This window comes from Somniosus microcephalus, chromosome 20, assembly GCF_052327205.1.
Source record: "Somniosus microcephalus isolate GS21.2 chromosome 20, FLI_Smic_1.0, whole genome shotgun sequence".
In the NCBI taxonomy this organism is placed as follows: Eukaryota; Metazoa; Chordata; class Chondrichthyes; order Squaliformes; family Somniosidae; genus Somniosus; species Somniosus microcephalus.
In genome coordinates, this window is record NC_141006.1 from 22,253,858 (window position 1) to 22,278,480 (window position 24,623).

Genomic DNA, 24,623 nt, shown 5'->3' on the forward strand with positions numbered 1-24,623 from the left:
TGAAGATTATGAACAAGTTGTTCACTGTGTCCAAGGGGTAAAGTAGCAATGAACACACGTTAAAAATGAGAAAGTTAAAAGTCCAGGGAAGTGGTTTACAGAAAGGGTAATAAGAGCTTTGGAATATGGAGGCCATTACAGCAAATGGGTTCAAGACGCAACTGGGGGCATTTTTGGAGAGAAGGGATTGAGGGATATAGTAAGAAAGCAGGTAGGTGCGGTTGTTTTGTCAAAATGGGACAGGCTTGCTTGGGCCTAATGACATTTTCCAAACTTCTAATTGTTTATGGTTTCTCACTCAGAAGCCATCATTTTTTTTTTAAATCACCAACTTCCCTTTCTGCTCTCTTCTTATTGGGGTATAGTCCCACGGACTACCAGACAGCCTCCATTACCTTGTCCATCTGTGCATCTTGACAGGAGCCAGCAGAGTGCCGGCAGACTATTTGGTCACAGGAAACGTCACCCTCGCATGCACAGTTTTCAGGAGATGTCGTCGCTGGAGTTGAGCCGAACCCTCGCCGATTTCCCGCCTCCCTATCAATTGAAGGTTCTCAGGCTGCCCCAGGAATTCTGCCCAGCTCACCACCTGATTGGCTCAAAATCACATCTGGCAGCTCTACGTATGCACAGAGTCATTACGAGTGCTCGTTCAACTATTATTTTTTATTAAGCAAAATAAAATATAACCTGAAGCAATGGTAACATTTGAAATGAAAGAGTTATTAGATTGCAACTTGGAGCCCACACCCTGTGAATCCATGGATCATTTTCCTTTCTGACTAGGGTCACCTGGGTTGAAATCGTGTTGAGCAACAAGAGGCTTAAACCTATTGACATGTTACTATGGAAATCCTTTGTCCCCCATTTTAACAAAGTCCTTCAGTCATTATCAGGGCTCAATAGTCTAACACCTAAGATACAGTAATGGACAGACCAATTTCATACGAATATGAAGCAGTGCAACTTCAATCTAAGTCTTACTTGAAACAAATCCCAATTCAGAGGAGTATTGTCAGCTCATCGAGTATCTGGTCAAACGATGACTTAATGCCACTCCACTTCATTGAGTTATCTTGCGCGTGAGTCTATTTCAAAGTACAAAATGAAAACGTCGTTGGAAGGGGTGAAAAGGTTTTGATCTGCTGTCCATCACAGTCGGGTGTTTCGCTAGGTGAGCCTCTGCCACATCCCAGTGTTACGTTAAAAATGGAATTATAACAGCAATCGGACAACCAACTCATTGGATAACATGGCATCTCATTAACGGGCCCTCAGATGAGGGATGTTGTAATATTATTAAGGGGATCGCATTTATTTTCTTGTTCCTGAGAAGGGTCCTGATTGTCACCCACCAACTTTAATGCCATGTGTAAAAGGAGAAAATAAATGGAGACAGAGACACTTTATTTGTGCTCTTCAAGGCCAGTTGTCAGTGCTGGGGAATTGGACAGTTTCCATTTTGGAAGCTACAGTATCAAGGAGGTGAGGTACAAAATGGAATAAAGCTCCCTCTACACTGTCCATCAAACAGTCCCAGGACAGGCACAGCATGGATTAGATACAGAGTAAAGCTCCCTCTACACTGCCCATCAAACAGTCCCAGGGCAGGCACAGCATGGATTAGATACAGAGTAAAGCTCCCTCTACACTGTCCATCAAACAGTCCCAGGACAGGCACAGCATGGATTAGATACAGAGTAAAGCTCCCTCTACACTGCCCATCAAACAGTCCCAGGGCAGGCACAGCATGGATTAGATACAGAGTAAAGCTCCCTCTACACTGCCCATCAATATGCCACTTTACCACCTCAGAGGGTCACTTCCAACTGCATGTAACATTTTTCCCTTTCCCTGTGGCCTCAGTGCGATTGCCAATTTCGTGCCAAATTAAGACAGTTTTGTGAGGAATCCCAGTGTGGACTGGATTGAGATTGTTCAAGATTAATTTCATAGAATCATAGAATGATACAGCACAGAAGGAGGCCATTCGGCCCATCGTGCCCGAGTCGGCTCTTTGAAAGAACTGTCCAATTAGTCACACTCCCCTGATGTTTCCCCATAGCCCTGCAAATCCTCTTCAAGTATTTATCCAATTTCCCTTTTGAAAGTTATTATTGAATCTGCTTCCACCGCCCTTTCAGGCAGTGCATTACGGATCACAACAAGCTGCTGCGTAAAAAAGATTTGCATGTCGCCTCTGGTTCTTTTGCCAATTATCTTAAATCTCTGTCCTCTGGTTACCGACCCGTCTTATTTACTGCATCAAAACCCTTCATGATTTTGAACACCCCTATTAAATCTCCCCTTAACCTTCTCTGCTCTAAGAACAACCCCAGCTTCTCCAGTCTCTCCACGTAACTGAAGTCCCTCATCCCTGGTACCATTCTGGTAAATCTCTTCTCTAAGGGCTTGACATCCCAGAATTGGACACAATACTCCAGCTGAGGCTTAACCAGTGTTTTATAAAAGGTTTAGCATAACTTCCTTGTGTTTGTACTCTATAACTCTGATAACAAAGCCAAGCATCCTGTATGCCTTTTTAACAGCATTCTCGGCTTGTCCTGCCAACGTCAAAGATTTGTGTACATACACCCCCAGGTCTCTCTCTTCCTGCACCTCCATTAAAATTGTACCATTTAGTTTGGATTGCCTCTCCTCATTCTTTCTACCAAAATGCATCACTTCACACTTCTCATGTATAACCATAGTTAAGTCACATGTAGTGCATTGATCATAAAGGCAAGTTTCATGTAGAACCCGTAACCCTTACAGCCAACAGATAGAGGAGACTTTCAGTCGGAGCTGGATTTGAGCCAGGTTTGAGGTGAAAATGAACTGTAAATGCCCCGATCCCAAGGCACCTGTAATCAGTATATGGTTTCACAAGTAGTAACATCACTGGGTTAGGTGAAGGACTCACAAAATGTCTGCTGGTGTGCTTCAGCGATTTAACAAAAAAAGAAATTTGTTCCTGGGATGTGGGCGTCGCTGGCAAGGCCAGCATTGGTTGGCTTTCCCTTCCCCTAACACTCTGAGGCCAGCTGTAGTGCTGCCCCCAAGCGAGATCAGCTAACTCAGCAGAGTCTGGGGATGAGACTTGGCCCCCCCGGCTCTGTATCGTTCTCTATCACACACAATTGTCAAAGGGTCATTTTAAAGCGAGGAATGTGAGTTTGGTCCATTTTCCAACTCTGTTGTTAGGTCGTTGACCTAGAAAAGCAAGGCGCCAAGTGAAGCATTTTTGGAATTATAGGTCCGTGTGTTACTAAGACACTAATAATAAGGCACTTCTAATGGTCACATGTAGCAACTTCATCCTTACAGGTAAGTTACATGTAATGCACTGGTTTATACAGTCACATGTAACATATTGGTCCATACAGTTAAGTCACATGTAATGCTCTGACCATACAGGCAAGACACACATAGATAAGTCACCATGTAACACGTAGGACTATACAGGTAAGCAACATGTAACACATTGGTCCCATTGTGGGTAAAGCTATCAAACCAGTACCGTTTTCCACAAGTGCATTTCTTAAACGAGACCAAGCACCATATACAGTGAGGCTCTGGAAACGGATCCAGATTATTGCACTAGTTACGTGTTCTAAAATATCCAGCTGTCAAGAGCTCATCAGAAAATAATGTTTTTGAATATACAAAAATATTGGATATAAGAAGTTTGATTTGGTCTCAGTCTAGGTGGGATTGGGGAGGTTCAAGGAAGACGAGCAACATTTCCCCTAGAATCAGTGGCTATTCCTAGCGACAAATAAACCCAACCAGATTGAGAGGCCCCAGTTAGCAATTGGATCATTTTGTCTCGGAGAAAAGGTTGGCTTGTCAATGTCTGCAGGGACAGCTTCCAAACAGGTTGGGTTTTCCTTGGTGAATGCATTGCTTCTTCCCCATCTCTCCCTCAGTGGAATGATTCTCAGTTGTCTGGCCCACATGCAGCACCAGATGGTGGTGACTTTAGCATAATAGCTGAGCGCAAAGAGCAGTTTCCAACACAGCCCAGCTGGGCACACAAATCTGTTCCAAATGAGAATTACTTTTGCAATCCCTTTTTTGATTTAGGTAATTCCATACACCTGGTGCAACTTATCTACTCATCTTTGGTTATGTGTTTTCCAGATGTCCACAGCTAATTAAAATGAGTTTTAAAAAAAAAAAAAAACGCTACTGTCTTTTTTTTCTCCTAATACTTCCCCTCGGAGTTTGGGCTCCAGGTTCGATGTTCTCTCTGACCTCCGTTGGGTAACATCTCCATTTCGAACTGGTGGCACCCGCTGCCCAGAATGTCTGGCTGCCCGCTTCGCCAGATCTCGCGGATGATGCGCTCTCGCTCCTCCAGCAGTTGGGCACGCTCCAGTTCCTCGGCAGATGTGAAGACGTTCACGCTGGAGCTCGTGTGGGCCTGGGTGTGGTTGGCCAGGGTCAAGTCCGTCGTCGTGGGCACCCCGCTGTCCACCTCATCCTCCTCATCTTCCTCCTCGTCCTCCTCGTCCTCGCTGCCTTCTTCCACCTTCCTCTTGATGGGGGCGGTGGCTTCGGTGCGAGCGTGGCAGGATATTCGGATTACCAGCAGGCAGAGAGTCAGGATGAGGCCAAAGCACACCCCCGTGATGAAGTACAAGGCAGCCTTTTCTGGGTTCACTAAGGAAGCAAGCATTGCATAAAGTTAGGCTCAATCTTGACTGGCAATCTCCCATCAGGGACAAGTGAATTCTTAACAGTATTACATTGCAGCTTGCATGGGCTTTGAAATACCACAGGGGCTCCATCAGTCTCCCATCATAACTCTGGTGGACCGCCCAAGTAAATGGCTGCACTCACTGGAGTCATGGCAGGAAATTGGTAAAACCCGATGCCAAATTTCAGGCCATTTTTGTGCTTCAAGGTAATGGCCCGAGTGGCAGTATCGTGCATTCCAAGGTCAGGTGTAACACAGCTAGGTCCAGAGTAAAGCCCCTTTCACTCCGGCCCCCAACCACAACCTACTCTCGCCCAGGGCTCACTGAACCAGAGTGACGTTTCTATTTCTCAATTGCCCCTAACGCCTCTCTGAAAGCCAGTCCCACGCGAATGCCAAATTACAACATCAACTTATATTTTATAGGCTATAAAAAGAGACAATGCTGGAAATACTCAGCAGGTCAGGCAGCAACTGTAGAGAGAGAAACAGAGTTAACGTTTCAGGTCGATGACCCTTCGTCAGAACTGGAAAAAGTTGGAGATGTAACAGGTTTTTAAGCAAGTGTAGGGGCAGGGAAAGGGGGGAGGGGAGGAAAGAACAAAAGGAAAGGTCTGTGATAGGATGGAAGGCAGGAGAGATTAAGAGACAAAAGGGATGATGGTGCGAGGCAAAAGGAGATGGTGATGGGCCAAGTTAAAAAACAAAAGATGACTCTAGATGAGGTGTAAATGGCACTGGCAGAATGATCGACAGCTGCCATGTGAGAGAGAGAAATAAAATAGCAGAGGTTATGGTCTGAAATTGTTGAACTCGATGTTGAGTCCAGAAGACTGTAAAGTGCCTAATCGAAAGATGAGGTGCTGTTCCTTGAGCTTATGTTGAGCTCACACCCACAAGGACCCGTGTTGAGGCCTTTGTACATGCACTCAGTTTTAGAAAAAAATCATTCTTGGGCGTCACTAGCAAGGCCAGCATTTATTGCCCATTTCTAGTTGCCCTTGCTGGTGGTGGGATTTCTTTGTAGTGGTTTGATATAACTGATTGGCTGGCTTGCTAGGCCTCTTCAGAGGTCAGTTAAAAGTCAACCACATTGATGTGGGACTGGAGTCACATAGAGGCCAGTCACATATCTCCAAGTTCTCCTCTAAGTCATGCACCACCCTGACTTGGGACATATATCGGCCGTTCCTTCATCGCTGGAGCAAGATCCTGTAACTCCCTATCTAACAGCACTGTGAGAGTACTTTCACCACACGGACCGCAGCAGTTCAAGGCAGTGGCTCACCACCACCATCTCAAGGGCGACTTAGGGATGGGCAATAAATGCCGGCCTTGCCAGCGATGCCTAAATCCTGAGAATGAATTTTTTTTTTTTTTTTTAAACAGGCTGGGCATGGACAGCAGGTTTCCTTCCCTGAGGGACATCAGTGAACCAGTTGGGTTTTTGCGACAATCCAACAGCTTCATGACCAGTTTTACTGAAAGCAGCTTTTTATTTCCAGCTTTTTTTTAAAATATAAAATGAATTCAAGTTCTCAAACTGCCATGATGGGATTTAAACTTACATTTTCTGGATTGTTTGTCCAGGCCTCTCGGTTTATTAGTCCAGTAACATAACCACTACACTACCATAGCGAGGGACTCAATGCCTCAGTAGGTTAGAACACTAGCCTTTCATCTCTTCATCTCATCTATGGGAACAAGTTGAGAAATGCACCGGGCATGTTTTTAAACTGTGCCTCGATCTGTACATTCCCATCAGAACGGAGTGCTGGGGAGGGGCAGACGTCACATGACAATTATTTTGCAGCTAGTCTCTGCATCAAGTGGTGCCACCAGGTTTGATGTGGATGAGATGCAGGGTGAAATGCCCTTTAAGATACCTTGTAACTGAATACTTCATTAAGTTTCTAGGTACTAAAGGGAGTTACTGATACAGGATGACACGTTCCTCACAACTGCAGCTTTTGGATTAAGTGGGCAGTAAATTCTTTTGGCAGTTTGACCAGAGGTCCTCAAACTGTAACAATGATATTTCTATTCGCCTTTAATGACCTTTACGAGTGGGACTGCCAATTTACTGCTGAATTATGGGCCTTGTGCGTGGTTTGGGCTGAAGCTCGTTCGAAACCCAGCAGCGGCAACAACTGAAACACGTTTCATTTCAGATGCAAGCGTTGCGGTTCAAACCCGTTTTCTTTCAGCCCTCTCCTGCGCTCCGCTCTGGGAGCTGGGGTTTGGCCACCAAGGGAGGCAGCTGTTCCCCGTTACCTCTCGCTCAGTTCTCCGTGTGTGAGGGGTTGGATTTCTGCGGAGGCGGGAGGAGGGGCGTTCTCCCGATTGTCCACAGAAACAGAAAAATAGAAGCAGGAGCAGGCCATTCGGCCCTTCGAGCCTGCTCCGCCATTAAATATGATCATGGCTGATCCTCTATCTCAATACCATATTCCCCCTCTCTCCCCATACCCCTTACTGCCTTTTGTGTCTAGAATGCCCCTTGATGCCTTTTGTGTCTAGAATGCCCCTTGATGCCTTTTTTTGTCTAGAGTCCACGGCGACTTCACAGAAATCACAGAAACCCCACAGTGCAGAGAGGCCATTTCAGCCCATCGAGCCTGCACCGACACATATCACACCCGATCACCGTAACCCCCACACCAACACATATCCCACCCTATCCCCGTAACCCCACGTATTTAATCCCCCTAACACTAAGGGTCAATTTATCATAGCCAATCAACCTAACCCGCACATCTTTGGACTGTGGGAGGAAACCGGAGCACCCGGAGGAAACCCACGCAAACACGGGGAGAATGTGCAAACTCCACACAGACAGTCGCCCGAGGCCGGATTCGAACCCGGGTCCCTGGTGCTGTGAGGCAACAGTGCTAACCACTATGCCACCGTGTCTGCCTTGGACTTGGTCAAAAGATCCATGGCAAATCAGGAGAAATGGGAGCAAACGCCATTTAACGGTGCGAGTGCCAGCAAACGAAGAACCCCGAAGCTCTGGAGGCCTTTCCAGCAGACTCCTAGGTGCCTCGGGAGGCCCAGGAAATAGGCTCGGACTCAGCCTTCATGGCTGAATTTCCAGGGGTTCTTCTGTCCATCCAAAACATGCCACCCCCTTATGCTAGGGGTGGGGTTGGCTGGGGGAAGTAGCCTTGGGGTTGGGGAAGGGGGGGGGAAAGGAAACCCAAGGCCAAGAGTTCCCTTGACCTGGGCCTGGGTTCACTGAGTGGCCAGTACATCGGGGGAGAGTGAGGTATATCGACCAGCTCAGCGGTGGATGCGGGACTTTCCAAAAAAAAAAAAAGCTGACATTTCAGTGGGCAGATTGGCCCCCTTACGCGTTACAAAGCCTTTTCCTGCCGGTCGTGTCGGCAGACACAGGTGGCTGCCCGGTCCCGCGTTTCCAGCCGGCCCCTGCCCTTGCGGTTGCCAAAGACGTTGGCCACGGTGGCATCGGCAACTGGCGGTGGCTTGGACGTCAGGCAGCCTCCCCAACCCCGCCCCCCTCCCTCCCCCGAGCCCAGATACTTGGGCGTGGTGAGGAGCGGGGATTCTCGGCAGGCTCGTCGCAGCCCCTATGCTGGGGAGACGGCCTACGGATTTTCGGAATCCGTGTGATAAGAGCTGGCTATGTGGATGCTCCTGATCTGTTGTCAGCTGTGGCTCAGGTGGCAGCTCTCTTGCCTCGGAGTCAGAAGGTCACGGGTTCAAGTCCCACTCCAGAGAATTGGGCACATAATCCAGGCTGACACTCCAGTGCAGTGCTGAGGCAGTGCTGCACTGTTGGAGGTGCTGTGTTTTGGATGAGACGTTAAACGTCTGCTCTCTCAGGTGGATGTAAAAGATCCCATGGCACTATTTTAAAGAAGAACAGGGTGAGTTCCCCCCGGTGTCCTGGACAATATTTATCCCTCAACCAACATCACTAAAACAGATTATCTGGTCATTATCACATTGCTGTTTGTGGGAGCTTGCTGTGCGCAAATTGACTGCCGTGTTTCCTGCATCACATCAGTGACTCCACTTCAAAAAGAACGTCATTGACTGTAAAGTGCTTTGGGACGTCGTGAAAGGCATTACAGAAATGCAAGTTTTTCTTTTTTTGATGTTGCCTTATCCAGCATCGCCACACACTTGTGCAGCAGGTCACCACATCGTGGTGTGGAATAGGAAACGGAGCGGATTCTTTTCCCCTTTCCTAGCCCAGGTACACTCGGGTCAATCGTAGTGCCGACCAGAATGCCCGGACCCATAGCAGCTGGCTCAGCCCGTCACGGGGTCTGCCTGATCGGCATAACTTAGTGTCAAAACACACAATGCACACTGACCCATCAAGAGAGATTATTTCACCAGCTTCAAGGCAATGAGCTGCAGTGAAAGTACATGTAAGTGTGTGTCTGTGTACATGTTTTGCCTTCACTTTCCTCATCACTTTCCCAGGTGCCCGTTTCTCCCACAGATTCACACCTACGGGCTTGTGATTTGGCCAACAGCGTCTTGGGACATTCATGTGCAGTCTCCTGGATGCACAGAGCAGGTGCAGGTGCCGGAGCCGGGTACTTACATTTGATGTGCATGTAGGCCTGGATGCTGTTGGTGAGGAGGGTCATCTCTGCCTTTGGAATATCCATTTAGTTGATCAATGGCCGGCAGACTCACCAACGGGTCTGCTCCAGGACACGTTCGGGTCTGAAGATCTGAAAACATAGAACGTACTTTCATTACTTGTGGCCGTCAAGATGTACCGCCAGATCAGGTACACGGGGTGGGGGGGGGGGGGGGGGAAACACTCACTCTGCTCACATTCCAAGAGCATGCGATACTGGGCTATGGTTTCCTAGGTGATGGCAATTCTCTTGGTGCTGAGTAGGGTGGGTGGCCAATTCTGATTGGATGTATTCCTGGAGCTTTCATCACATGACCTCCCGTCTCGCCCGGTCAGACAGCCTTTTACTGCATCTCCAATATTTTTATAACTATTAAACAAAACTGTTCAAAGAAAATGAAAAAAACCATTTTCTTTGATGGCTCTAAGATTTTTCTCCTGGGTTGCTCAGTGTCGAGGAGATTAATCTTCAATCTCTGGAGGCTGCAGGGCAATCCTGAAGGGTTGGCATCCCTATCATTGAGCTCAAAGGTTGTTATTCATGTGTGGGGTTAGACAACGGGCCTCAATGCAGCGCATTATTTTCAGCTCCTAGGTTGTCCGCACAATCATACCTTCCAGCAGGGTTGCTGGAATGCTAGCTGACATTTTTCTCTTTCCCTGGGGCACAGCCATGTGAGGCCAACTATAGTAACTCATTGCTCCTCTGGGTGAGATGTGCTAGCATGAATGAGGGGCTTAACTAGTCAACGAGGCAGGGGATGCAGTTGCTCACCGAGACACCAGGGGCGCTCTGGTCAGTTGTGCCGAGCCACTAAACACAGCAAAGTCTTCGAAGAGGTTGGAGCACCGGGCATTAGTGAGCAAAATCGGTTCAACATTTGTAATGGGGTTTTTTTTTTTTTTGTTTAGCTTGCATTGCAAAGGGAGTTTAAGTCAACAAATGTTTGCACAAGGCCAATTTTATTCATAGTTTATTCAAAAACTTGGTCCAGGCAGAACATTTCCTGTCAAGCAGTTTTGGAGCGAAGAACACTCAAAGTTCGAGCCCCTCAGGAACTGCTAACTGCTGCTCAATGATGCTCCCCAAGTGTTTACACTGACAAGTTGGATGACACGCGAGGCATCAGATCAGATGGGGGGAAAAAAAACCCGACAGATTAAAAACGCATAAACAAACATTTCTTTTCCCCTTTGGAAAATGTAGATGTGTTCTGGGTCCCCTGATGTATGAGCCCAGAGTTAAAGCCACCGACTTAAATAAAACAACACATTGTTTGGATTGCTCCCAAATATTTCTGGGCAGTTTTCAAAAGCTACAATTAGACTCGACGTGGAAGGGCCTCTTAGAGTTACGGCTGCACAAATACTAAAACAAGGCACCCGCTGGCTCTGTGGGGAAGTGCACTTCCTGGAGCGTCTGCCCTCTACTCTGCAGCCTTCCCCCACTTGGTCAGGCAGGTAGATCGGCCTGTGGAACATCCTATAGACATCCAACATCAAGGCTCACGTAATAGACAATGGCCACTCGGACAATATTCTGGATGGTTTGGTGTCTGTGGAATGGTACCTCGGTGCGGAGTCAACGAGTTCAGGAGCAGAGGAGAGGAAAGGGAGCAGGGGAGAAAACTGGCAGAGAAAAGAGGAAAACTAAAGAACGAGATAAATGTTCAAGTCCAAATAAAAGGAATGTAATCCTCTCGCGTTGAATAGTGGAGCAGACTCCCGGCTAAACAGGGTGATGCTCCATCAACTAATGACTATCGGGGGGGGGGGGGGGGGTGTTGAGATTTATAATCAAGATCACTGCTTTACAGTGACTGAACAAATCCAATTCTATTACATGAGATTTCAAGATTGTTACTGGTGTTTTGGGAATCACATTCTGCGATTTTATCCCTTTCTCTGTGACACCAGAAAGCAGAAACCTTGTGTATGAGGAATGCAAAGGAGTTTGCTGTTCCCTGTAAACAGGGTCACTGGTAGATGGTGTCTAGAGGAGTTAAAATCCATTTTTATTACATGGCATTCCGGGAATTTTTACTGGTGTTTTGGGAATTGCATTTTACGATTTCACCCACTTTTTTTGCAAAAGCTGTAAAGCAGTGGCCTTAGTTACAAGGGTCGGTGCGGATAGAGATGGTTGACTGCTTTGCGGAACTTAGAAGCCCCACGTTGCTTGGAAGTGTGGAAAGCGACTGGCTGAGTATGTACTATGAAAGGTTAGGGTGGGATTCCGCAGGATTTCTTGGTCTACTTTTGGTGGGACAGCGAGAAACTTAACTGAACCTTTCCTCAGGAGATCAAGAGAGTTGATGATAGCCCAGACTGCACGTGGCCAATGGGAAGACTGGGTTTGGTGGGTCAAGTGGCCTCTGCTCATTGCGTGCGTTCTTGTTCTCAAAGAATGTTTATGAGTCCAGTTTGTTTTCATTATAAACCAATCTGGTGGGGTGGGACATCACTGGGGTTGTTCTCATACTGCTCCTAATGGCTGATTACAGAACAACATCAGCAGGGGCTTGGGAAAGGACAGGAATGGAATCCCGTGCAGCGAGGTGCAAGACAGTGGAGATAATGGGGGTGCTTTCATCAGGCTCCACTGCCAGTACGGAAACTCACTGGATTTAAGGATTAGCCAAAGATTCTGGTTTACATTGTTATAGCGCTGTCTGAGATTGACGCTCATCACCAATGAGAACTCGCCAGCAGCAGAGTCTCATGGAATAACCCCCAATACCTTTATGGCACATACAATGTCTTAAAACTTCATTCTCGGCATGTGGGTGCTGCTGGCATGGCCTCATTTGTTACCCATCCCTAGTTGCCCTGAGAAGGTGGAGGTGGGCCTTCTTCTCGAACCGCAGGTAGCGGTTGGATACAACAACGGTGTGGTTTGCTGGGCCACTTCAGAGGGCAGTTAAGAGTCAACCACGTTGCTGTGGGACTGGAGTCACATATAGGCCTGACCCAGTAAGGACGGCCAGTTTCCTTCCTAAAAGGACATCAGTGAACCAGATGGGTTTTTGTGACAATTGGTTCAAACAGTAGAACCGAGGACCTTGTGTTGAACGGACAATCTTCAAACTGAGTCTGGTGAAAATCTACCCTTGTACAGGTCCCAAGTGAACGACATTTGGGAAATCTCAACCAAACTCCTAGTGGGAAATGGTTAACTGTAAAAATTGCTCATTCATTGGCAGTGTCAATCATGGAAACACCACATTGATGCAGGGAAGATTTCTTCCAGAACTTCCTTTAAATTGGGAGGAGGGAGGCGTTGGGTCTGAACGTATCTGCGTGTGCATCTGTGCACGCGTGCGGGTGCATCTGGGCATGCGTGTGCATCTGTGCGCGCGTGTGGGTGCATCTGGGTGTGCGTGTGCATCTGGACATGCATCTGTGCGTGCAACTGTGTCTGCGTGTGCATCTGCGTGTGCGTCTGTGCGTGCGTGTGTCTGTGTGGGTGTGTGCGTGCCTGCATATTGACATGTTTTGACTTCACCTTCTCATGATGTCATCGCTTGCCCGTGTGCCCACAGATTCACACCTACGCACTTGTGAATTGGCCAATAATATTGTGTGTGTTTGCACGGGATGTTCAGCGGCAATGGAGAGAAACCTCAGACTTCCATTTATAATTTGTGTTGTTTTTTTTAAAAGAATCCTGGAACTCTGGCTGAGCTTTTACAAAAGTTTAAAAAAAACTTCTGTTTTAATCACAGGGTTCGGAGATAAGAATTCCGATGTGCATTCCTTGGCTCCTCCCATCCGTTACAGTCAGTGGATAAAGTAAATGTCCTTTCTGGGGGCTGTACAGTTACCCACTTATCTGCCCACCAGCCTGATTAGCAAGGATCATTACTGGTAGTCTCGTTATAAGCCTTGGGGACAATTTTCTTCTCGTGTGCACTCTCTGGGGATAGGAGCAGATTGTCAAGAGCCGAGGCTTAGCAACTGCAAGTAGGGGGACTGCTGGAGGTTAACCAACTAAACCCACATGGCTTACAAGCACAGAACACTCTCTTGTTCCTACAGTTTGGAGATGGAATAAAATAACGTTTAAAAAGAAATGGTTTCCATCTGGCTTCGAGAGGAGGAAAGTGCACGCATATATTTGTTTCAAATTCTGTGGCGTATAGTTGGATGCAAAGGAAGTCAGTCAGAGCTGCGTGTTGAATTACCCAGGTACCTATAGGTTTGGTTCATTTGTCTGGGTCTGTTTTAATCATTAATAATCCTCTGTGATGTGTTTCCATTTGGAGTATATTTCTGGAATTGATACCAGAGAATTATTAATAAATAACAGCTGCAAAACTTGGGGCCGGCCAGCGGGAAATTCTGGACGATATTCAGAGACGGGACTTTACAGGGCTGTTAGCACCAATTACTAAATTGGTCGGCGAGAACCTGTAAATAGTCAGAACAATAGCAGATGACATTTAATGCAAATAAGGGCCGCAAACTGCTGCACACAGGAAGGGGAAACTGGGCAACACACGTACTCCATAAATGGTGCTGAAATAGTTAAGGAAGTCGCAAAAGACTTGGGAGCCTCAGTAGGCTCATGGGGCTGGATTTTATCAGCCCTGAGGAGGCGGGTCTAGAGGCGGGACTGCTGGGAAAATCCCCAAAAATGGGAGCGGGTCCCAAACTCGCTCCCAACCCACCTCCAACCAATCTTCCCGGGAGTCAGGTCCCCGATTTGCGCAGGGACCCGACTCCTAGCGGCGGTTAGAGAATTATAGCCACTTAACTGCCTGTTAACAGGCAGTTAAGAGGCTTTTCCCAATTTTTTGACAGCTGCTGTGGGCTTCCCGACATCGGGGAACCCCACCAGGGTAAGTGAGACGTGCTGTGGGTCTGTTGTTATGTTGGTGTTTGGATGGCAGCTGCAGAAGTGGTGTGAAGGATGCAATGGGACACTGGTTAGTATCAGAGATAAGGAGATGTTGTGAAAGTAATTTTTAATGTGGTTAGATGTTTCAGCAGGTGACAAGCTGTGAAGTGTTTGTGTAGCCTCATCTCATCGGGAGAAGTGACAGATGGCTTCTGCAATCTCAGCTGCAGCTGTCATCTGTTTTATCCTAAGGAGAGAGTAATTGGAGAGCCTGGGTTCAAGGGCTCACCTTTGGACAGTGATTGTCAGTGTTTGACAGCACCTCAATGCTGTCAAACACTGACAGATCATTTGTCAAGCAAGTGTGGTGCATATGCCTTTATGAAAACCAGCAGATGAAGCGTCATCAACTGACGTCATCTGACACCGGCTTTCCCTTAAGTGGCCAGCAAGCCAGCAGGGCGGGCTTAACAAGGCCAATCAGGGCAAATAGCGTCTGTGCTTCAGACGTCACTGGGGGTGGGACTAGAACCCGGAAGGCAGCAGTCCCGCCCCCAAATTGTCTCAGTGAGTAAAATCCAGCCCATAATGTCCAACCAATGCAGAGCTGCAGACAACACACCTACAGAACATTGAGCTACATAGTCAAAGCAGTGGAACACAGGTCAGAGAAACTTGTGATCAAACTGTCAGTCTGCACCTTGCGTACTGTGTCCTGTTCTGGTCACCAAGACACAGGGGAGGCATTCAAGACCTAGAGGGAATACAGAGAAGACCCATGAGGCTGATCTTTAGTGTCAAAGGTTTGTGTTAGGAGGAAAGACTGGAGAAACTTGTAGCTTTTCAACCTGGAAGCGAGGCACCCGAGAGGTGACTGTATAGAGGAATTAAAGATGGTCAAAGTATGAAAAAGGTTAATCTGGTTTAAATTAATCTGCGAGTGTAGGGCAAGGGGACCCAGGTTCAAACTGGTAAACGGTAACATTAGGACTGATATCAAGAGGTCCATCTTCATATAAAGAGTGATCAAGACTTGGAATGGAGTCCCGATCAGAGTAGCGGAGGGAAAAAAAAACCTGGAATCGTTTATACTACAATGGAACAACTTTAGGGTCTTTCAGGATGGGTGCATTAAGATGGTTCGAATGGCCTCCTTCTTCTCAAATTATCTTGTGAACGGTAGATTATGAGGCCAATAAGCTGGTGCCCAAAGTGCTGTAATGTATTTGATGCCAGGATCACTACAATTAGGTGCAAAGGCTTGAGACCCACTCCACACCCAATATGATGAGTGAGCAGTGCCTAGCCTGTGAGGACTCACTGCACCAACTGTGCACAGTTATCATTCACATCAGGCCAAAGCCCCGTAATGTACTGGAAGGTCTGTGCAATGCTGCAGTTGCTCAGCGCCCAGTTGCGACAAGAGACTTCAGGGGACGCAAAACAATTGTGTTCCCTTCTTAATCGCAACTCCCAGTACTGAGCCTCCAGAGGCCAATCTTTCCAAGGACTATCAAAAGTACCTCAACTGATTTAGCACGTTAAGGGCAATCAGCAGCCCTTTACTAGCTTCTGGCGCCCGACATCCTAGTCTCGACCCCCCCCCATGGCGGTCCCAGTACATCACACACCCCCCGTCAATGGCACCACAAATAGTAGGCACAGTGCTCACAATTTCTGGTTCTGGAACTGTTTCACCACAACCTCATTAATCACAACCCCCTCACCGCCCCCACCAGCAGTAAGTTGTACCGTTAGTTCCCTTCTGTGAGTGGCCAAGTGCTCTGTCCTTCATTAACAATGAACCTTGATCCGAGTCAGTCCAATTAATCGACACGCAAAATAGGTCAAGTTGGCTGTCTTAAAAGAGATGTCCTGAGCCATACATAGACCAACGAGGTCCTAGCTTCGATCCCGGTCTGTGCTGAGCTAGTTGGGTGGGGAGGGAGGGAGGCTGGCTGCACAACAATTGGTCTCACTGTACCCTAGAATATGTAAGGAAAGAAAAAAAAAATCAGCCAGGGTTCCTGCTCCAGATTGCTTTCCAGCAAGATTAGCAGGACCAGCAATATCAACACTGCAACTACAAGAACAGCATAGAGGCGGAGTATTCTGCTAGGAATAGCTCACCTCTTGCCCCCTCAAAGTCTCTCCATCAGCTAGAACAGGGGTTCCCAAACTGTGGAGGATGTGCGGGAGAAATTGTCCAATGGTGGATTTTATTTATTAATTATTTTATTTATTTATTGCATTTTTAATAGTAGGCTACTCAGACGGAACTTTAAACCTCTGGGAATTTGTTATATGAAGTAGTTAACTTACTTCAAGGTGTGCCAATGTATAATGCTTGGGCATTAAAAGGCTTAAAATATTAAACCTGTAAGCTGGTAGAGGGGGGGGAAACGTGGCCAGCTGGTTGGGGGGGGAGCGTGGCCAGCTGGTCGGGGGTGGGGACATGGCCAGCTGGTAGATCTGGAATGGGGGTACACAATATGTTTACAGCATAGTGATCAGGGGCAGAAGCCCTGCCGGATTTATCTTCCTTAAATTAACTGAGGGTCCCTGAAGCAGGCCATATCACCCCGATGAACTCAGCCCAGACCGCAGAGCGAATCAAGAAGCTTCCTAATCTGTAGGACTCAGTAACCACTGACATAGTGCAATCACCTACGGTGCCATCCAGGGAGCTTAATGTAACCTTTTCAATAAACATTGTCCCTTTAAAAATTGTCTAGGATAGATGAGATTACTCACTGGAATGATGGATTCAGTAAGATATGCTGGAGAAATCCAGGCAGGAGAGTGTTGACGATGATCAGTTCACATTGCCCAGTAAACTAGAGACAGAAATAACACTCCAAACCATGTGGTGCGGTGCCGACATTGCTTCATCCAATAGTTTCTTTTTACCTTTCCCTTTCTTTCCTCCAGTGTTCAAGTTCTGAGAAACAAAGAAAACAGCCAATCATAGAATCATACAGCACAGAAGGAGGCCATTCGGCCCATCATGCCTGTGCCGGCTCTTTGAAAGAGCTCTCCAATTGGTCCCACTCCCCCTGCCCTTTCCCCGTAGCCCTGCAAATTTTTACCTTGGAGTGTTTATCCAATTCCCTTTTGAAAGTTACTCTTGAATCTGCTTCCACCGCCCTTTCAGACAGTGCATTCCAGATCACAACAACTCGCTGCGTAAAACAATTTCTGCTCATCTCCCCTCTGGTTCTTTTGCGAATTACCTCGAGGGGGAATTAAAACTCAGCATTAAAGGCTTTATCATTGCCCGGTCCCAACTGATGTATACTTAGCTTTTACAACAGTGCACACCTCTCCTTAGCAGCCAGAAGACCCATTCCCTCCTCCCACAGCTTGGAGTCTGGCGTTGGGAAAGCACCAGGAGACATAGGCAATCTCTCTAGGTACACACTCCATTCTACCACACCCGCTTCCCCCGCCCCACAAAAGCCTCCAGTCAAAGGGAGTCCAGATCAATCCATGTTTGGGATGGTCACACAGCGTACTGCCCATTAAAGGCCCAAACTCATTGCCCGACAAGACCATGCCCCACCCTCACTGCTTGACTTAAGCCTAGGGATCCCAACTCTGGTTGGACGTATTCCCGGAGGTTTCATCACATGACGTCTCGCCTCCAGCTGCCCCGCCCTCACACTCCCACCATTGGTCACCCGACTCGCAGCGCACCACCTTCCCGCGCCAATCGGAAAGTGAACAGGCCCTTCATTACCCAAGTGGATGAACATTGACCGTCAGTGAAAGAACCATTCTTCCATCTCCGATATATTTTTTATTCACTCTAAGATTTTTCTCATAGATTGCTTGCAGCAGTGTCCAGGAGATTAATCTTTAATTCCTAGAGACTCCAGGGCAATCCGGGAGGCTTGGCGACCCTACTTAAGCCTCCATGGAAGGAGACATCAGTCCTCTCTCCCTACAGGCTGTGGAATTCTCCAGGATAGTCACGGAAAAGGTGGGGCTCCGATAATGCAGCACTACGGAACCATTCACGGGGGCACTGGGGATATCTCCCAATTTGCCATATGGCCAGTTCACCCCATGCCCATGTGTTATACCACTCAAACGTACACAGCCTGAGAACTATGTATGTACCTGCAAGCATTTGGTCATTAGTAACGTGCCAAGTACTCTACTAGTATCAGTAAGAGACCACGAAGCTGTCAGATCGTCGTAAAAACCCAACTGGTTCACTAGCACCTTTTAGGGAAGGAAACCTGCCGGCCTTACCCGGTCGGGCCTATATGTGACTCCATTCCCAGACTAACTGCTCTCTGAAGCGGCCTAGCAAGCCATTCAGTTGTATCAATTTAGGGACGGACAATAAATGCCAGCCTTGCCAATGAAGCCCACATCCTGAGAATGAAGTAAAAGGAAGGCATGTAAATCTGGTGAACCTTAGAGGGAGGGCAACGAAGGTTCACCAGACTGGTTCCTGGGATGAGGGGATTGTCCTATGAGGAGAGATTGAGTAGACTAGGCCTATAGGCCTAGAAATTGGGTTGGGGCGCCAAAGTGGGGCAAAAGTCGGCGGAGCGCAGGATTTAGCGCAGCGATCGGAGTGATACCAATCGCCAGAAATTCAGTTTCAGTGCCGCTCGAGGGACACGGGGCGAGGCTCGAGGCGCTCCGCGTCCCTCTTAGGGCGCTGAAACTGATTATCGCAGTGCAACGTGCCGCAGCGCCACATGCTGCGGCACGGCACGCTGCGGTACTGCAGGCCTTCCTCCCACTGTTAAGGGGGAGGTGCCTGCAACAGCGCGATCCCTGATCGCGAGTGCCGGCAAATGAGCCTGGCACCAAGGAGAAGTGCCGGGCTCTCGGGAAACAGCCGGCAATGCCGCGGGGGGGGGGGGGGGGTTAGGAGGCCGGGGACGGAGGTGCTGGCAGGCGGCCGCCGAAAAAGCGGCCGCCCCGCACCTCCACCTTAACTTGCGCCGCTGCCGGCACAGTAAGGCCCCGTGAACCGGGCGCGGGTAGCGAGCAGCGCAACTGCGGCGTTCGCTACCAAATATCGCGAATGGGGCATGATTGGGGCGCTGCGCACACCGATGCCGTCATCGGTGGCGGCGCAGCGCAAATGCCTAACGCCACCATTAGCGCCCCTACTGAATATCGCCGCAGACGCAGCCAGTGGCGCTACAGCCACTGACTGCCTCTTTAGGCGCTAACAGGTGGCGCTACTCACCCAATTTCTCCCCCATATTCTCTAGAGTTTAGAAGAATGAGAGGTGATCTCATTGAAACATACAAAATTCTTACAGGGTAGATGCAGGGAGGATGTTTCCACTGGCCGGGGAGTCTAGAACCAGGGGTCACAGTCTCAGAATAAGAGGTCAGTCATTTAGGACTGAGATGCGGAGAAATTTCTTCACTCACAGGGTGGTGAATCTTTGGAATTCTCTACCCCAGAGGGCTTTGGATGCTCAGTCATTGAGTATATTCAAGACAGAGATTGATAGATTTTTGGATATTAAGGCTATCAAGGGATATGGGGATAGTACAGGAAAGTGGAGATGAGGTAGATGATCAGCCATGATCTTATTGAATGGCAGAGCAGGCTCGAAGGGCCAAATGGCCAACTCCTGCTCCTATTTCTTATGTTCTTAGTGCAACTCAATGGAAAGAACTCCAGCAGTAAAAGGGACTTATAACGTGACAATCAAATTACACCAAGCTGAACAGTTTGACAATGAAAAAATGCTGTTGCATTAACAGAGATATGTTAACATATCTAAAGGACACCACATGTCAGCAAAGGGCCTGTTCTACATTAAATCAGCCCATTTATTTCTATTCCTTATAAATGCCCAAAGGTCATTGTGGAATGCAATTCCCAGTTCCCTAGCTCTGGGCTTGGCAGACGAACTGCAGAGTTCTTGGCTGGAGACAAGGGTTGCAAATATTTCCCGTTGTGTCTTTAACCTCTAACTTCTCATCAAAATGTTCAGGGGGATTGATTTCTGTGGTAAACCACTTTTATCGTTACACTATAGTTATCACTGTTGTATTGTTATCACCGTTATCACTGTTGTATCACGATACGAGGTCGCCTCTTGTCGCGCTGTTATACCTGGGCTGACCACCTCCGACTCCGCCCATGGCTCCACCTACCTGCCCAGGTATAAAGGTAGTCGACTGGCTGGTATTCCTCCTTGTTGGACCCGATCACCCACGAGGGTGGGCTCTGTTATTTAGTCAATAAAAACCTTTAGTTACGTTCCTAACTCGTCGCTTTTTATTGGACGAATTGATAGGTATATCAATTTTATTGACTAAATTTTAAAGATGTCTACTACTGGCCAGCCAGAAGCCCTCCCAGAAGCACAGCCACACCAGCCGGCTTGGCTGCAAGCCCTCAAACCACCGTACCTGGATCTAAACCCACAGGCAGCAAACGCAGCCCTCAACTTCAAACACTGGCTGGACTGCTTCGAATCCTACCTGGAAGAATCCGGCGCCCCGCAGAGATCCAAACTAAGACTTCTGAACGCCCAAGCGAGCCCGAGAGTATACGCACTCATACAGGACACGACTACGTACGAGGCCGCTATCAACCTACTGAAACAGCAGTACCGCAGCCCGGTAAATTACATGTACACCAGGCACCTCCTAAGATCCCGCCCGCAACAGCCAGGAGAGTCTGTAGCTGAATTTTTACGGGCGCTAAGAGCACTCGGCAGGAACTGTGACTTTAAAGCGGTGACGGCTGTTGAAAATACGGAGGATAATATCCGCGATGCCTTTGTGAAAGGCCTACGGTCCGACTACTCACGGCAAAGACTGCTTGAAGCTAAAGACCTCGACCTGGACAAAGCTGAAGCCCTCGCTCTCTCCCTGGAGGTGGCCCATCAGGACCAGGAGGCGTTTTCCAGGTACTGCTCGCGACCCTGGGACTCGGGCCCGACCCCTACCGCAATACCCTTCGCAGCGCCGCCCCCGGGACCTACCTCAGCGTCGGCGTCCCGGACCCGACCGGGCCCGCCACCCCCGGTACCGGCTCCGACATCGGGCACCCGCGATCGGGCCGCCGGCTGCTTCTTTTGCGGCCAGGAGAAGCACCCGAGGTCGCGCTGCCCAGCCAGGAACTCTACCTGCACAACCTGCAGGAAGAAAGGCCACGTCTCTAAGGCCTGCAGGAGCGGATCTTCAGAGGCCAGCAGTGCCTCATGCGAACTGTGGGGGCGGCCATCTTCTTTCACGGCAACTGAGGCCAGTATCCCCACACGTGAGTCATGGGGGTGGCCATCTTTGATCAAGGCAACCGACCCCAATAGTGCCTCATGTGAGTTATGGGGGCAGCCATCTTCTCCGCCATTTTGTCCTACCTCGTGGGAGACGCCATTTTACCCACCACGCCCGACTGCCACCGGGCCCCCGGACCCGACGACCGCCTCGCCCGCAGACGACAACGACTCGCTTACCTACACGCTAGCCTCCGTCACTCTGGATCAAGCCCGCCCACACCACCTGTCCAAGTCGATGATGGACATCAAAGTAAACGGCCACGCCACGACCTGCCTGTTCGACAGCGGAAGCACGGAGAGCTTCATCCACCCAGACACGGTGAGCCACTACTCCCTCCCTGTCCTGCCAACGCGCAACCGAATCTCGATGGCATCGAGGTCCCACGCCACGGACATTAGCGGCTACTGTGCTGTGACCTTGTCGGTTAAGGGTACAGAGTATAAAAACTTTAAACTCCTCGTCCTCCCCCAGCTCTGCGCTGCCGTCCTACTAGGGCTGGACTTCCAATCCCACCTCCAAAGTGTAACCCTAGCATACGGTGGACCCCTCCCCCCACTCACTGTCGACAACCAGCGAAGGTTAAACCGCCCACCGCGTAACACCTGCAGCCTATCCACCCTCAAGGCACCGCCACCTTCCCTGTTCGCTAACCTCACCCCCGACTGCAAACCCGTCGCTACCAAGAGCAGGCGGTACAGCGCTGGGGACAGAGCTTTCATTAGCTCTGAGGTGCAGCGTCTCCTGAAGGAGGGCATCATCGAGGGGAGCAACAGCCCCTGGCGTGCCCAGGTCGTGGTCGTTAAGACCGGCGATAAAAATCGCCTGGTCATCGACTACAGCCAGACCATAAACAGATACACCCAGCTGGACGCATACCCCCTTCCCCGCATATCTGACATGGTCAATCAGATTGCACAATACCGCGTATTCTCGACCATCGACCTTAAGTCGGCCTACCACCAACTCCCTATCCACCCCGAGGACCGCCAGTACACCGCCTTCGAGGCGAATGGGCGCCTATACCACTTCCTTAGGGTCCCCTTCGGTGTCACCAACGGGGTCTCGGTCTTCCAAAGGGAGATGGACCGGATGGTTGACCAGAACGGACTGCAGGCCACATTCCCCTACCTAGATAACGTCACCATCTGCGGCCGCGACCGGCAGGACCACGACGTGAATCTGGAGAAATTCCTCCGTACAGCCCAACGGCTGAACCTCACCTACAATAAGGAGAAATGTGTGTTTAACACCTCGCGCCTTGCCATCCTTGGCTGTGTAGTAGAGAACGGACTCATCGGCCCCGACCCCGAAAGAATGCGCCCCCTCATGGAGCTACCCCTCCCCCACTGCCCTAAGGCACTTAAGAGAGCCCTGGGGTTCTTCGCCTACTATGCCCAATGGGTGCCCAATTATGCGGACAAAGCCAGACCCCTCATGAAGTCCACATCCTTCCCCCTTACGGAGGAAGCGTGCGCAGCCTTCTCCCTCATTAAGGGAGACATTGCCAAGGCCACTATGCACGCAGTGGATGAGTCCATCCCCTTCCAAGTCGAGAGCGATGCATCCGACTTCGCCCTAGCTGCCACCCTTAACCAGGAGGGGAGACCGGTGGCCTTCTTCTCAAGGACCCTACAGGGCCCTGAGATCCGACACTCGTCGGTCGAGAAGGAGGCCCAGGCGATTGTGGAGGCGGTACGACGCTGGAGGCACTACCTGGCAGGCAAACGATTTACCCTCCTTACCGACCAACGTTCGGTCGCTTTTATGTTTAATAACAAGCTGAGGGGCAAAATCAAGAATGACAAGATCTTGAGGTGGAGAATCGAGCTCTCCACCTACGATTATGATATCTTGTACCGGCCAGGTAAGCTGAACGAACCCCCCGATGCTCTGTCACGAATTACATGCGCCAGCGCGCAAAGTGATAGACTTCAGACCCTCCACAACGACCTCTGCCACCCCGGGGTCACCAGACTTTACCACTTCATTAAGGCCCGCAACCTGCCCTACTCCATCGAGGAGGTCAGGACCATAACCAGGAACTGCCAGACCTGCGCCGAGTGCAAACCGCACTTCTTTAGGCCGGACAGAGCAAGCCTGATCAAGGCCACCCGCCCCTTCGAGCGCCTGAGCATCGACTTTAAGGGGCCCCTCCCGTCCTCTGACCGTAATGTGTACTTCCTCAACATTGTTGATGAGTACTCCCGTTTCCCCTTTGCCTTCCCCTGCCCAGACATGACCAGTACCACGGTCATTAAATGCCTGAACGACCTCTTCGCCTTGTTCGGGTTCCCAAACTATATACATAGTGACCGGGGCTCCTCTTTCATGAGCGAGGAACTCCGTCAGTTCCTACTAGCGAGAGGTATTGCAGCAAGTAGGACCACCAGCTACAACCCCCAAGGGAACGGCCAGGTGGAAAGAGAGAACGCGACGGTATGGAAGGCCGTCCTCTTAGCCTTAAAGTCTAAGGGCCTCCCAACCTCCCGCTGGCAGGAAGTCCTCCCGACAGCGCTGCACTCCATCCGGTCACTACTTTGCACTGCCGTTAACGCCACCCCCCATGAACGAATGTTTGTTTTCCCCAGGAAGTCGACTACGGGAACCACTCTACCAACCTGGCTGACCTCTCCGGGGCCCGTCTTGCTGCGAAAGCACGTGAGGGCCCATAAAACAGACCCCCTGGTCGAAAGGGTGAACCTCCTGCACGCCAACCCCCAGTACGCCTACGTGGCTTACCCAGACGGGCGGGAGGACACTGTCTCCTTACGAGACCTCGCACCCTCGGGCACTCCGGAGACACCACCTTTACCCCCCCCCACCACCCCCCCAATTCCAGCCCAGGTAGACGGCATGCCGGAACCCCACGAGCCTTCGCCGACCACGCAGACACCAGCACTAACACCGGATAATGCAGCACCGCCGCTGCGACGATCGGAGAGGCTTACGAGGCCTCCGGACAGACTGACATACCAGAACTGGTAGTACGCTTCACCCCGCCGGACTCAAATCTAAACAAGGGGTGAATGTGGTAAACCACTTTTATCGTTACACTATAGTTATCACTGTTGTATTGTTATCACCGTTATCACTGTTGTATCACGATACGAGGTCGCCTCTTGTCGCGCTGTTATACCTGGGCTGACCACCTCCGACTCCGCCCATGGCTCCACCTACCTGCCCAG

General features: G+C 49.6%; 1 protein-coding gene across 4 annotated transcripts in view; it reads right to left on the minus strand.

The window, feature by feature from the left end:
* Positions 1-645: 645 nt before the first annotated feature.
* Positions 646-24,623, minus strand: part of eva1ba (eva-1 homolog Ba (C. elegans)) — a 98,896-nt gene continuing 74,918 nt past the window's right edge. For all 4 annotated transcript variants that reach the window (XM_085962390.1, XM_085962392.1, XM_085962391.1 and 1 more), the window contains 3 exons: positions 16,918-17,104; positions 9,282-9,414; positions 646-4,665 (listed from right to left, as the gene is read on the minus strand). In XM_085962390.1, the coding sequence (XP_085818516.1) occupies positions 4,208-4,665; positions 9,282-9,348 (525 nt within the window). In that variant the 5' untranslated portion in view covers positions 9,349-9,414; positions 16,918-17,104 and the 3' untranslated portion in view covers positions 646-4,207. The remainder of the gene's footprint in view (positions 4,666-9,281; positions 9,415-16,917; positions 17,105-24,623) is intronic.